Below are 13,759 nucleotides of genomic sequence, written 5' to 3'. Positions count from 1 at the left end.
ATTCATTTAAATTGACTGATTTCCTTATATATACTCTAACTCAGTCAAATCTTTGAAATTGTCGCATGTTGCGTTTATATTTTTGTTCCGTGTATTTGATTCATATCAAGACCAGCAGTACAATAACTCTTGAGAACCTGGCAAACTAAGACCCCAAATAGAAACAGCAAAGTAGAAAAAAACTACATATTACAAAGCTGAAGAATTCCTGATTTTATCTTGATTTCATGTCATGATGTCACACATATATTGCTTGCAGGTGCTCCACTCCAGTGAAATGGATACCCCTCTTAACCCAAACAATTATCCCAAAAACACACTCTCCAATATCTCAGTCCTTTGTTCATTCTTCCATCCATTTCTACCCATGAACAGAGTTACAGTGCACCGGACTCCAACCAGAGCCTAAACTAGCCTCTACAATTAAGGTAGGAGGAGAAGAGAGCTGCCACATGACATAGAAGTCAATAAAAGATCAGAAGGAGCCCATTGATCATGGGATCAACGAACTAAGCCCCTCCTCCATAAAGGTGCAGCATGACGCCAGTTGGCCCAATACAATTCCCATCCATCTCCAGAGTAGCTTTCTACCACACAACTCCATACCTCTGTTCAAGGTAGGGAAACGGAGTACATACAGGAATATCTACACACCATCTATACCGTTCATTCTGTTGGCCCAGACCAAGGCCTTAAAGCCTGAGATATCCACAGCAGAACGAGAGAGGTCATAGTGAGATACAGATGACACTGGGTTGGAGACTAAAATGCCCTTGGCTGACATCTCATTGTGGTTGAGAATACAGAACAGAGGTAGGCTAGGCAACATTGGTTATGGAGTGTCTGATAGTATCTGCAGGCTTGCCGTAATCCACCCAGGCTCTGAATCACCTGATGCAATTAATAATATCTGATCCTGAGCCACAAAGGGAAACTCAATTAGTTTAGCCACAGAAGAATTCCTATTCCGTTCCAAATGGCTGGTGTTCATCACCCCAGGAGGGAGATAACTTGCGTCATCCTCCACCAATGTTTAACTCCTGTACAATGTAAAGCACTTTGACACCTGGTGAAATATATAACTAACCGTGATCAACATTGCCTTCCCTTGTGGTACAACGTTCAGTAGCTCTCACATGGCTGTTAGCATACCAGACTCAACAAATGTGGGCTGAGTTGTTTCAAGCCAAGGGAAATCTAGGTGTAAACCAGGATTTAGCCTGGTAGAGGGAGTGTAACATGCCCAGGCAGACCTCTAGGTAACAGACACAGATATAGGTCTCAGTCCCCCAGACCAGGTAGTACACCCTGGTCTAGGGTGTAGGAGGGAGAGGGGCCTAGGCAGACCTCTGGGTATAGAACAAAATGTAGGCCTGAGTGTTGCACACCTCCTCCACACTGCACACGTTCATCTCAGAGTCATTACAGTGGACCCAGAAACCTGGAAACACACACAGGGAGAGGGCTGGTTACAGCTTGGCAAACTGTGCCACCTACAGTCCCAACAGCAACTCATGTAATCTCACAGTATCAGGTTATACAGGGCAACAGGTAGCCTAGTGGTTAGAGTGTTGGACTTGTAACCGAAAGGTTGCAAGATCAAATCCCCGAGCTGACAAGGTAAAAATCTGTCGTTCTGCCCCTGAACAATGCAGTTAATCCACTGTTCCTAGGCTGTCATTGAAAATAACTATTTGTTCTTAACTGACTTGCCTAGTTAAATAAAGGTTAAAAAAAAAAAAAAAAAAAAAATTTAAACACTCGGAGCAAAACGTTTATGAGAGTCAACTGCACTACACAACTAAACATTTGACCAATTCATGTTTTTAAATCTGAAAAGACCAAGTGAAAATCCTGCCTAAACTATAGGCTATTCTAAGACAGAGTTGTTAGCTTGGATGCAAGTTTCTGGTATCTTGGTCCCACTTACCTCCCTCGGTGTTGTAGCAGTATGCAGTGTAGTGCCCTGAGCCAAAGCCTTTCCCATGGTGCATGACTACAGCAGACAGGTCGTAGGTGTAGCCCTCTCTGTGAACCGACTGGCCCGAGTCTGTGCAGCAGTAGGGCTCTATGTTCAAAACCTGGTCAAAGGCCACATGGACGCCAATCTTCTCCCTGTGGTTCCGGCCTGACCATCTGTCACAGAACAGGGATTGGTTATCTTATGCTTGTCCTTGCTACAAGACATCCCCTTGCAGAAATATACAATCCTATCAACTAAACCATAACACACATTTGGAAACCAAGAAGGACAGACAATTGGTGGGTGTAAATCTTGACTGTGTAAGCAGACTATGTCTTCAAATGCAGTAGACAAACTGGGTGTTTGAATACATGCTTCCTGCAACTGTAATAAATGCTCTGAATGACCAGTATGTACTAAAGTTCAGGGGCTAACCTGAAGCGTTTGAGGTGCAGCCGTAGAACCTGAGGTAGGCGGTAGATCAGCAGCTGCTTACATGCCTCTGACAGAACCAGGGGCTTGTGGGACGTCTTCCGTCTTTTCCCTGACAATTATAAAAATACAGGTCACAGACGTGTAACATTTGTGTGACATGGAGGTACAGGACGTGACCACTATAAAAGCAGAACTATATTGTGATTACCCAAAAAGCAAAAACTCAGTTTCACTTTCAATATCAATCAATTGGCAAATTAGTCAAATAAAATCTAGCCCGAAAAGAGACACACACACACAATAGTGCTCCCCAGTTTGTAGTCCTAGAAAACGGAATTTAGTTACCTCGGGTTCATTCAGCCATTCCTATGGGGAAACACATACTTAGAAGATCTTATAGGTTTTGTTCTATGAGATAATATCAGTCAGTGAACATGATCTTTATGAATTATGACGCCTTTGTGCTTTTTAAAAATTAAATGCTTAAAAATTCAAAAAGTGACTTCAGTTGATTAAGATCTCACAGAACAAAATGTATAAGATCTCCTAAGCTTGTGCTTATCACAGACCTTATTTTCAGCATGTATCCAAAACCTACAAAAACTCCATTAATTTCCCCATAGACTTTGTCTAACAAACCATGGCGGCATTAGTGCCTACAAAAAGACGCCATTACTATTGCTCTCTATAGGCCTACTTCCCTAACCATGATTCTGGTCGAATAGCTGAATAAAAAGAACAGCAAAACACAGTACAGGAGGATTTGTCTATTGCATTAACAGACATTAGTCTCTGTCCCAGTACTAACTGTTGCAGTGGTTGCAAGCATAGATGCTGCCCTCCAGAGCCTCTGTCTCAGTGAACTTGGCCAGCATCTCAGTGAGGGAGCAGCTGCGCTGGTAGGCCAGAGACGCAGCCGAGCCCTTCTCCGTGCTGTGGTAGCGCTCCGGGAACTCCAGGGACAGGTCCCAGAATGGCTCCACCGTGTTCGACTTGTGCTTACAGGACAGACAAATCACCTGGAGGGATAACCAAGCAAACATTTCACCAAGGGGTTATTGTTTGAAAAAACAGACAGAGCCGCCATCTAAGTCCTGGTTTGCAACTGTGATTAATAAACAAGTGACTACCCTCAGCCATGATAGGGTGTTGAAGGTCAAACCTAAATGAATGTGTTGAGTACTGTTGTCATGGGAATGAGTAGAGTCCCTTACCTGGCTGAGTAGCTGTCCGTGAAAGATCGTGTTGAGGACCTTGAGCACCTGCTTGGACAGCTTCCTCTGGGTGATAGGGATGACGATCCTGCGCTTGCTGCCCTCTGACTCCAGCTCTTGCTGCACCTTGTCCAACAGCTCACACAGGAACTCCTGGGCATCCTGCTGGTCGTAGCCGCGGAACGCTGGGATCAGGTTCCACACAGAGTGCAGCATGGCAAAGGGCGACACCAACGACCATCGGCCAGACCACATGACCCTGAACAGTGTGTGCAGCTCGTGGCACAGTGACATCTGCTGGCGGGTGGAGGATCGCGGCTCCTTGGGCTGGACCAGCTCTGCTGCGTTTAGGCCGGGGGGCGAGCTCTGCTTGCTGACAGCAGGGAGACCCCCACTGGCTGCCTTCCCCATGCCACGTCCCAGAGGGCAGCCTGGTGTGGCTGCACTACCACTCCCCACCACAGCCCCAGCCACACCCTGGTTTGTCTTGGCCAGCAGCTCCTCAGTCTCACACATGTCCAATGTGAGGAAGCACTCCCTGAATTTCTGCAGGTGGCTCAGCACCTGTAAGATAGAGTTCATGTAGCACGTGTTCCCAAGGTTGCGTAGCCCAGTGACCCCCGGGGCCAGTCTACGACGGGTCGCTTTATGGGAGGAGTAGTACCTCCGTACTTTGAGTTTACGAGTCCTGCCATTGCTGGGGGGCTTCAGGGATAGAAGGGAGGGTTTTTTGGGCGGAGGCAGACGCTCCGGAGGGTCGCGGAACTTCAGGGGGATAAGTGTGATGGTTGAGCGGGGCGCCTGGGTGAGCAACCTGGCACTCTTCCTGGGCGGCACATTGGCCAGCTCTCCCATGAGTCTCCTCTTCATCTCATTCTTCTGGCGCCGGACCTCCTCCTTCTCCTGCTCGAGTTTCTCCTCCCGCTGGCTCTGTTCCTCCTGCTGCCGGTTCCTCCAGCGGCGCAGCATCTTCCCCAGCAGCACCTTCCTTCGGTGCCACAGGGCCGTCTGCATGGCAGGCTGGGGCCCGCTCTCGCCCACCCAGGGGTTGCAGTCACCCCCTGCAGAGGAGCGCAGGGAGCGCCTGCCAGGGCTACGCACAGTGGAGAGCGCCCCCCGCAGGAGCTTGAGGTCTCCTTCAGCATTGTCGTTGAGCACATAGTCTCCACAGGCGAAGCAGAAGACGTCCAGCTCCCGCACTTCCATGGCCAGGGGGTGGTTTGACTCCTGGAAGTGTTTGAGGGAGTGCTCTTCCATGAAGCGGCCACAGGCCACGTGAGAGCACTTGAGACAGGCCCACACTGACTCGGTGGTGCAGCAGTCCATGCAGCGCCATTTCTGTGAGTTGAGGATGGAGTGTTCGTGGCCTAGGCGAAGACGCCCCACGTGCTTACAGCGGTCCATCTCTCCAGATGCACATGTGCCTGCCCACAGCGTCAGGACACACGCCTCTGTGCCAAGCAGCAGCTCATCCTGCAGGAGGGAAAAGGAGATCAACTTCAGTAAATCACAGGGATAGAAATCAACCGCTTCATTTCAGATATGCTAAATACAAAATGTGTTCTCTATTTGAAAGTAAACTGACTGGTGTAGCGTGTGGAAAAAATTGAGGACCAAGAATATGAACTTGCACACCATGTAAGCTTGTTTTACTTACTGTAAAAAACACTGTGTGCTGATTTAAATCAGTGTTCTTTCAACATAAGCAAAGGGACCTTCACAGGTGCAATCAATCAGCTTCACTCATGTCTGGTTCAGGATCCTGAATAAACTGAAAATAAAATCGGAAAAGAGGTTGTGCTTGTATAGCGAGTTTTTTTTACATAACAGTTGACAGATTGAGACATTAATTTGAGCAAAGCAAATACGTTTCTAACAAACTTAAAGCATGTTGCTAGTTCACTATGTCTGAACATTTACTCGACAGTTTCTTAGCAGAATTTAACACAGTTTATAAACAAATCATAATCATGTTAGGCAATTGAGTTGAGCAGTTTAACACTATTAGTCTGACTTAAAATGAAGAAACAATCGATTTATCCATAACAACAAACAAAGGGATCAAACTGCATACTTTTTTTCTGCTGGTCAACATGCATTGGTTTGGCGACCAATCATTTCGTTCGATTCAAACTACTAACTAGCTAACTTAGGTTAGAAGTTTTCCATCTTGGCTTGCAAATGGCACCAGTTTTGCCATATAACGTGGCGTCTCGGCTCGTGCCACAATGAAAATGTAACGTTAGCTACTCCCTCCAGCTGACCACTCGACGCGGGTTAGAGAGTGTGTTCTTGTTCACTTAACTAGCAAGTTCCAACTTATTGTCATGTTTAATTAGCTATAACGTTACCTAGCTCGCCAATAGACAGATATCTAGCGACTTGTTGGTAACGTTAGCTAACGTTAACTACCCAGCTAGCTAGCTATGAAGGTTAGCTAGCTAGGGCGATTAAGTTTTACAACACATTCACTGTATTTCTTCAATCATTTGGCTAATGGTACAATAGCCGGCATTGTGATCAAATAAAGAAAATGTAAAATGTCCTCATAATGGCGTCCCTTATACAGGTGTAATGTATTTATTTAGTTTAACACATTGCAGAGAAACAATAGCCTGATGGCTAGCATTTGCTAAGCTAGCTAGGCTTGCTAGCCATCAGAACAAAGACTAGTCTGAAATCCACTCTTGTGAACACTGAACAACTTCTAGTTAATATGGTTGACTACACGGAGGGAAAAAAATCACTGCGGTTTTGTCATCTAACTAGTTAGCTTGCTAGCTAGAATCCACCGAGCCGCAATGTAAACAAAGATAAATGTGTCGTATATAAACTTTTGAGTACATCTTAAAACAAAACACCGGGAGGTCAACATACAAATAAAGTCATAGATTCTCAGAAAACCTGCAATGTAGCTATCTAGCTAACGGTAACATGAACCCATAACTTTCAGAGGTTGACAAAACAGTACACGACAATGTCAGTAGTTGATCCATAAAATAACTGTTTGTTGTATTTGTAAAAAAATACAAAATGAATTTCGCTTCTATTTACCGCCATCATCTGCACGCGAAAGCTGTTTTAGACCTCGAGACAACCGAACTATTTCGGTCCTGGAATCAAGTCATTCTGATTGGATTGAACTGATCCCTCTTCCGTCGAGCTTTAGCTCTCATTGGTACAGCCAGGATGTAGCGTTCATTTCTATGGTCATGAAAAGATCCAAACTGATCGGATGGTTATTATTACCATACCAAACCATTTTTGTTATTACCCATAGTAGTCTTCATGAGCTCAGTTGGTAAATCCTATGTCATTTTTACAAGTCATGGCTTTTCACCTGGAGATTGATACATTATTGGTATACTTTTCCCATTCATAACAGCTGACAAAGTCCCCTATAAACCATTCATGACAGGACTGTACTTGGTGAAAAACACCAGCAACAGTATACAAAATATGCATATGGTTAATAAGTCTAATATATTTCCAAAAATACTGTTATGAAAAAGAGGAGCTTAATCAAGTAAGGTAAACATAGGTTTATTGAGTTTAAAAAAAACAGTGTTACAAAGTGTTGTCAGGCAATTTTTAAATCAAAATAACCAACTATTAGTATGACCATAATGCCCAGATACAACATTGGTATCTAAACTGAAGGTCCTTTAAACCGATTACTCACAAGGATAATCCACAAGACATTTGGGACACAACATTATTCCTTCAAGAGTTCAGACTTCAACCAGTAAGGTTTTGTTCTAATTTTTGCCATGATATATTCCTTGCAGTGGTGGTTGTGAAATCCTTTGATCAGTTTGAGTTGCTGTACTGACACTCAGTACAATTTAAATTACACAACATTGTATCTTAAGATTACATGTTGCTTGTGTTGGGGTGTGGAGGAAGTACTGCTGTCCTCTTGGTGGTGCTTCTTTATCAGCTGAGATTATCCAGGACATTCCTGCTGCCATGAAGATGTCAACGTGTGGTCCCTGGGAGCACCTGCTGTTTGCGCACTTTGCTGAACAACTCCAGGTACTGGGTCATGGTGTCAACACAGTCCGCGGGCACATAGAGGCCCTCAGGCTTGGTGGCGAACACAGAGGGCAGCTCCGGGATGCTGGGGCCCAGGAAGCTTTGCATGAACTCTTTCATCAGGTTCCAGCAGTCCCCAGGGACCACACAGGGACAGTACTCCACCTAAACAAATAAAGAGATTTGATCGTGAACATCAGTTTAGAAAAAGTGTAACACAGATCAAAAAAACCTTTACCCTCCATTTTGATCATTGGCTGTACAGACCACTCACCTCTACTGAAATGCCCCTTGCGCTGGAGCTCATTGTTATTGCTCCAACCTTTATCAGGAAATCACAATAGCGGTAGCGGGAACCACGGCTCTCTACCTTGTGCCCCTTGGCGTTCTGGAAGTGGCTTTTCAGCTTAATCATGAGCACGTCAAAGTTTCCATCTGCTGTGAGGCAGGGACCTCCTTCGAACAGGGCTAAGCAGCTCAGGGGGGTTTCTGAGTTATGCATCACATACAGGAGTTTGGTGGGCTGGCCTGTGACAAACAGAGAGAACAGAAAGACGGTTGTTGCTCCCTTGTGGGTATTTGAAGGATGTAGTCCAATGGATTACATGACATGATATGAAAGACAATTTTGTTTATGTCATAGCTTTGCAGTACAACTTTAGTTACCACTGGCATTTCCTGTGGCATGGTACGTCTCACAGTCCACAGTAAAGTTTCCCTGCTTCACAGCGCCCAACTGCTCCAACTTCTTGTGCAGAATGTCTATTGTCTGCTGCACACTCTTTCCCTCTGCCAAAGGCACCTGACACACACTAAGCAAGGGAGACAGCACACAAGAGTATAACTGTTAATAACATTAAGATATTGTTCAGCATTAACTTACTGATTTCCAAAAATCACATATTGAAACAATGTCAGATCTGAATGGTGATGTAAGATGATAGGAAGCTTGGAAGAAAAATCAACCAGGTAACAGATCATTGAGTTGTGTACTGTTATATGTGGATCCACATGGGATCTAGGGCCATGTAAAATACCAAGTGTGATAAGTAACGTAGCTAGCTAGCAATTTATATTTTGTTAGATACAAGTTTGATAAAAAAAAAAGCAAACAATAGAATCTCACCAAGTCACCCCCATTGATTCAAGACGTTTGTTATTTTCTTACTACGAAAATGAACACGCTTCCTGCTGAAAAATGGTCTGTTTCCGGTATTAGGAGGAAATTAGGTAATCTGTCTGCGCCTGCGTTTTTCTCGTGCGAAGAACATTTTAATACACTCATTTTGTTCATATAAATTTTTTGAAGATGGAACAATTCCAATATATCCAGTAATACCTACCAAAGACATATGCGCTGTTTCCTTTTCTAAATGTCTCTGGTATTATGTTTCGTCTCCGATAGTACGTCACTTCCGTTGGATAAAAAAAAGCACGTGTGTTCACTGGAACTTTGGTGAGAATTTCCAAATGAGCTACTTTATGAATTGTTAAACTAACTAGCTAGATTAATAGTACATTTCGAACAGGTCTGTATAATAAACTAGCACAGATGCCGAAAGTGAAGAAACCCAAAGGTGGAGGTGGGGAGAAAAGTGGCGACGGAATGGTTGCGCTTGCTGACCAGATTCTTCAAGGGGATATGGTTCGAGTACATGGCCGAGTGAAGACCAGGGATCAACGGGGAGAAGATGAAGACGAGTACGTGGACGAACGCCTATCAAGGAAGATCCTGGAGCAGGCACGAATCCAACAAGAAGAACTACAGACAGAATATGGTTTGGCACCAGAGGTCAAGAAAAAGCAAGCCACTGTTTTAGGTAACGTTGAGGTGGATTTGCAAGCCAGAAAATGCCTATCTGCTTTTGTTTTTTTGTCTTGCTAGCTAGCTATCCACAACAACCACACATTACTTTACACTTGACTACTGAGAACTTTTGCATGGAGGTCAATTCCAGTCATTGTTATTCTTGAAGTGTTGTGCTATGCTCAGTTATACTGGTGGTACAGTTTCATGGGATATGGATGTTGTCTTATATCCTTGCAGGGCCAGATTCTCAGGATGCAGACTCTGATGAGGAGTGGCCGGCACTGGGTGAAGCTGGGGCCGGTGAGGAGGAAGAGGCTAACTGTGGGACAGAAGTGGTGGTGGACCCAGAGGATGAGAAAGCTATGCAGATGTTCATGAACAAGAATCCTCCCATGAGGTACAGCATGAGGCCCCAAAACTCTGAGCCAAACCACTGAGCTAAAAACCTTTATTGCAGTGAAAAATCGTGATGATGAATGATTTGCCATTTTTTGTCTTTTTTTATTTTGTGTGTTAGACACTTAGATTCAATTGAATGACAACAGCACTATCATGCCATAAAAGGGAATTTCATGTTGTCTCTTCCAAAAAAGAATCATAACTTTGTAGCTGAATATGGATTTCCTCAGTGTTGTCCTTGTTCTGTTTTTCCCCAGGCGAACTCTAGCAGACATCATCATGGAGAAGATCACAGAGAAGCAGACAGAGGTGGGGACAGTGATGTCTGAGGTGTCAGGAAGACCCATGCCCCAACTGGACCCAAGGATCATTGAAGTGTACAAAGGTGTCAACAAGGTAAGCCGTGCACCTGCGTCCTCCTGTATTAATTTGCTTGGCCACATGTTATTGTCCACTTAATCAGATTTCAGTCAGAACAGTCAGAGGCGGAATATTACCAACTATTATTAACTTGGTTTTTTTTTCCGTTGGTCCAGGTTCTGTCAAGATATCGTAGCGGCAAGCTGCCCAAAGCTTTCAAGATCATTCCAGCACTGTCAAACTGGGAGCAGGTTCTGTACTTGACAGAGCCTGAGACCTGGACTGCTGCTGCTATGTACCAGGCAACAAGGTCTGATAAAAAATTTACAGGATGATTTGTTAACATCTATCAAAAACCTTAATTTAATTATTAGAAAGCACCTTATGGATATTCATGACCGACTCTTGATTTTTCTTCTTTCTGAACAGAATCTTCTCATCTAATCTGAAGGAGCGAATGGCCCAACGGTTCTACAACTTGGTGCTACTGCCAAGGATACGAGATGACATTGCAGAATATAAAAAACTAAACTTCCACCTGTACATGGCCCTGAAGAAGGCTCTTTTCAAGCCAGGGGCATGGTTCAAAGGTGAGACAAATCAAGAACATGTATCAAAGGGGAGAGAAATAGTCAGGTAGATAATTTAAAAGCTTGGTTGATAATCAATGTATGGTTGCCAGGATGTAATAATGGGGGGTGAAAGTAATTAAGATAATACACATTATCTGTCAGGTATTCAACATTTTTGCCAGGGATACTACTTAGTGGGTTTTGTTCTGAGTTCACTTTGGCAATCAGCCAAAAGACAGTCATTGTCACTAGGTGGCAGTATTATCTAACCAGATCACAGACTGAACCAGATTTAGAAGGTTCTTTGTGAATTTGGTTGGGTTGCCCAAAAAGTTACATATTGCAGCTTTAACATTTCTTGTGCATTTGTACTATGTGTTGTACAGTATTTTATCTATTTGTTTCCAGATAATGACTTTGTACCCCTTAACCCAGCATATTAATGCGTGTTCACACATTTCTATTTGTGTGTTCACACATTTCTATTTTTCTCACTCAGGCATCCTCATCCCGTTCTGTGAATCTGGAACATGTACTCTGAGGGAGGCTATCATCATTGGCAGCATACTCACTAAGTGCTCAATCCCTGTACTGCACTCCAGGTAAGAGACACTATTTTACCTGCGTTATGTGTGCAATTTTGTAAGGTCTATGATGCCCTAATGTGACTGCTCGGCTTGCCACTTGGCTAGGGACTTGGTTTTTAACCGTGGCAGCTTGACTGTTGCTGATCATTTAAGTGGGAATTCATGTGAATGTATGGTACAACAGTATTTAATAAGGTAGTAGAACAGCATGGCTTGTCAGAAAATAATGTAGTAAACAAATGACTGATTCTCTCTGCAGCGCTGCCATGCTGAAACTGGCAGAGATGGAATACAATGGAGCCAACAGCATCTTCCTGCGACTCTTACTGGATAAAAAATATGCCCTGCCCTTCCGTGTCCTGGATGCCCTGGTCGGCCACTTCCTGTCCTTCCGCAGTGAGAAGCGTGTCCTTCCTGTGCTGTGGCACCAGAGTCTGCTTACCCTGGCACAGCGCTACAAGGCCGACTTGGCGTCCGAACAGAAGGCTGCTCTACTGGAGCTACTTAAGGTGCAGACACACCCCCAGATTTCTGCAGAGATCCGCCGGGAGCTGCAGAACTCAGAGTCCCGTGATCTGGAAACCGCTATGCCTGTCACAATGGCCATGGACTGAGTATGGAGCTGAGCAAGGCCGCACCCTCTCTTTCCCTTCTTTCTCCCCAGCGTACCATCATTCACTAAACTGCCCACAACACATACACATATGAACTGTTTTCCCCCTGCCAAATGCTCTATCATTGCTATGGAGACAAGAGTAAAGGCCACGAGATGGATTACAGATTAACATTCATTCAACATCCTGACTATCAAAGTGATATTATGGAATTCCTTTCTGATGTGCAAGTGAGGATGCCATTTACAAACTGAAATACATAACTGTTGTAAACATACATTACATTTATTGAGTGGAAATGATAGAGATGTGTTTGCCAGTTTTGAAGCAATGTCGGTTTCACAAGTAAAGATAATGTACAGCTGACTTGTTTGTATGACACCTACATTTCCAAATAAATTTAGAGAAGCAACAGCACACGGACCCTTTTGGTGGGAAAAAAACTATTTTCAGTGAGTGTATGTTTGTAACATGGTTAAGTAGCTAATGAAGGAAAATTATACAAAATACTATTCAAATGTTACTGTAAAAATTAACAATTTGAATAAATGATTTCCTTGGTTTAAAGTGAAATGTCTGAAGTTGCATTGTTAACATTCACAAAAAAATCCCAGAGATGCTGACTGGTATCCTGGCCAGGTGTGACAGCTCCAGCGTTTCCGAAATTCCCACAGTGTTGGGGGCAAGAGGACATTTCACAGCTAGCTAGAACTCGTTCCGATGGATGCCTATTCCCGCTACCCAAAAACAAATCTGACTATGAGATAGTAAGTCTGGATCATGGATGTTGAATAGTCCTGCAGATCTGCCCCCTTTAAAGGGGCAATCTGGGATTCAAACTAACAAAGCACTCACCATGCCACTTTATTTGGTAAACAGCTGAGGAATGGGGCAGGAGAAATGTAACCACTCTCAAATACATAGTATACACAAGGACTCTCACATATGGATACAAGGACTGACTATCCATGAGATCAAAATGATAGTTAAGTTTCACGATATGGATCACTCCAATATATTGGTATCACTCTGCGGTGGAGGGATACATCTGAGGTGAGGATTTACAGATTTACTCCTGTGTCACGGCTGGGGTCCGCCCCTATATATAGACCCCATGGCCGCGACACACGTTCTCTTTCATTTTCTCGGCGGATGGCCGTATGGTTTGAGGTATAAACTTTCTGAAGTTCGCTTGGTATGTCACTGGTAAGTGTAATATCTTGCGTGGATGTATATTCACTGGCTGTTTGCAGCCTGGAGCAGCTGGCCACATGCCCAGCCCCTCTTGAGTGCTGCGTGCGGTTGATCTGTATCTTCTGCCCGTGGTTTGTCGTTTCGTTAGCAATACACTACGACTTCGTGTGCATTAAACCGGTAGGTAATAATGCAGTTGGCTTAAAACGTCGGACCCCTGCTCCGTGGCCTTGTTGGCTTGGCTGAACTTATGGCTTCCCTTTGTGACAGGTATGATGGTGGCATCCCCACTGGGGATCCGCATACCTAGTGTATGCACTTCCTGGGTTTGAGTCACGGTGAGGGCGGTGGAGCGCCCTACTGGATGCCTGTTTTGTGTGGTGTTCTCAGAACGCCTGCACCTTGGAGGCCATGCGCGAGTGGGTCAGCCAGGCTCGGGCTCAGGCTGGGGACGAGCTCCCTCAGGAGTGGTGCGTCAGCGAGCTGTTAGTCTCTACTGGACCCAGTACCCCTCCCAGGAAGCGTGGCCAGAGCCCGTCTGCTACCAGTCCTGGACAGGGGCATGAGTCGGGCCGC

General features: G+C 44.6%; 3 protein-coding genes across 3 annotated transcripts; 1 reads left to right on the top strand and 2 right to left on the bottom strand.

Moving 5' to 3' along the window:
• Positions 1 to 6,742, bottom strand: LOC120061003 (ubiquitin carboxyl-terminal hydrolase 49-like). Its single transcript, XM_039010481.1, has 7 exons — positions 6,667 to 6,742; positions 5,270 to 5,383; positions 3,613 to 5,085; positions 3,207 to 3,417; positions 2,399 to 2,507; positions 1,931 to 2,136; positions 1 to 1,441 (listed from the first exon to the last, which is right to left on the bottom strand). The coding sequence occupies exons 3-7, from the start codon at positions 5,014 to 5,016 to the stop codon at positions 1,338 to 1,340; spliced, it is 2,034 nt and encodes a 677-aa protein (XP_038866409.1). The 5' UTR covers positions 5,017 to 5,085; positions 5,270 to 5,383; positions 6,667 to 6,742; the 3' UTR covers positions 1 to 1,337.
• Positions 6,743 to 7,138: 396 nt separating this feature from the next.
• med20 (mediator complex subunit 20) lies at positions 7,139 to 8,860 on the bottom strand. Its single transcript, XM_038969657.1, has 4 exons — positions 8,774 to 8,860; positions 8,314 to 8,459; positions 7,922 to 8,175; positions 7,139 to 7,812 (listed from the first exon to the last, which is right to left on the bottom strand). The coding sequence occupies exons 1-4, from the start codon at positions 8,785 to 8,787 to the stop codon at positions 7,591 to 7,593; spliced, it is 636 nt and encodes a 211-aa protein (XP_038825585.1). The 5' UTR covers positions 8,788 to 8,860; the 3' UTR covers positions 7,139 to 7,590.
• A 181-nt stretch (positions 8,861 to 9,041) lies between these two features.
• On the top strand, positions 9,042 to 12,562 carry bysl (bystin-like). The gene is made up of 7 exons (XM_038969644.1): positions 9,042 to 9,467; positions 9,695 to 9,854; positions 10,114 to 10,252; positions 10,393 to 10,526; positions 10,646 to 10,806; positions 11,288 to 11,390; positions 11,635 to 12,562. The coding sequence occupies exons 1-7, from the start codon at positions 9,200 to 9,202 to the stop codon at positions 11,987 to 11,989; spliced, it is 1,320 nt and encodes a 439-aa protein (XP_038825572.1). The 5' UTR covers positions 9,042 to 9,199; the 3' UTR covers positions 11,990 to 12,562.
• The last annotated feature ends 1,197 nt before the right edge of the window (positions 12,563 to 13,759 follow it).

This window comes from Salvelinus namaycush, chromosome 2, assembly GCF_016432855.1.
Source record: "Salvelinus namaycush isolate Seneca chromosome 2, SaNama_1.0, whole genome shotgun sequence".
In the NCBI taxonomy this organism is placed as follows: domain Eukaryota; kingdom Metazoa; phylum Chordata; class Actinopteri; order Salmoniformes; family Salmonidae; genus Salvelinus; species Salvelinus namaycush.
Note: the sequence above shows the minus strand (reverse complement) of the source record. Positions and strands in the feature narration are given on the sequence as shown.

Excerpts from the sequence above, each read along its gene's own strand:
- LOC120061003 (XM_039010481.1), bottom strand. The coding sequence starts at position 5,016 with ATGGACCGCTGTAAGCACGTGGGGCGTCTTCGCCTAGGCCACGAACAC. Across the intron at positions 3,418-3,612 it reads ACGGACAGCTACTCAGCCAG|GTGATTTGTCTGTCCTGTAA; the intron begins GTAAGGGACTCT and ends TTATCCCTCCAG. Across the intron at positions 1,442-1,930 it reads CTGCTACAACACCGAGGGAG|GTTTCTGGGTCCACTGTAAT; the intron begins GTAAGTGGGACC and ends GTGTGTTTCCAG.
- bysl (XM_038969644.1), top strand. The coding sequence starts at position 9,200 with ATGCCGAAAGTGAAGAAACCCAAAGGTGGAGGTGGGGAGAAAAGTGGC. Across the intron at positions 9,855-10,113 it reads AACAAGAATCCTCCCATGAG|GCGAACTCTAGCAGACATCA; the intron begins GTACAGCATGAG and ends GTTTTTCCCCAG. Across the intron at positions 11,391-11,634 it reads ATCCCTGTACTGCACTCCAG|CGCTGCCATGCTGAAACTGG; the intron begins GTAAGAGACACT and ends TTCTCTCTGCAG.
- med20 (XM_038969657.1), bottom strand. Across the intron at positions 8,176-8,313 it reads TGCCACAGGAAATGCCAGTG|GCCAGCCCACCAAACTCCTG; the intron begins GTAACTAAAGTT and ends TGTTTGTCACAG. Across the intron at positions 7,813-7,921 it reads CAAGGGGCATTTCAGTAGAG|GTGGAGTACTGTCCCTGTGT; the intron begins GTGAGTGGTCTG and ends TTATTTGTTTAG.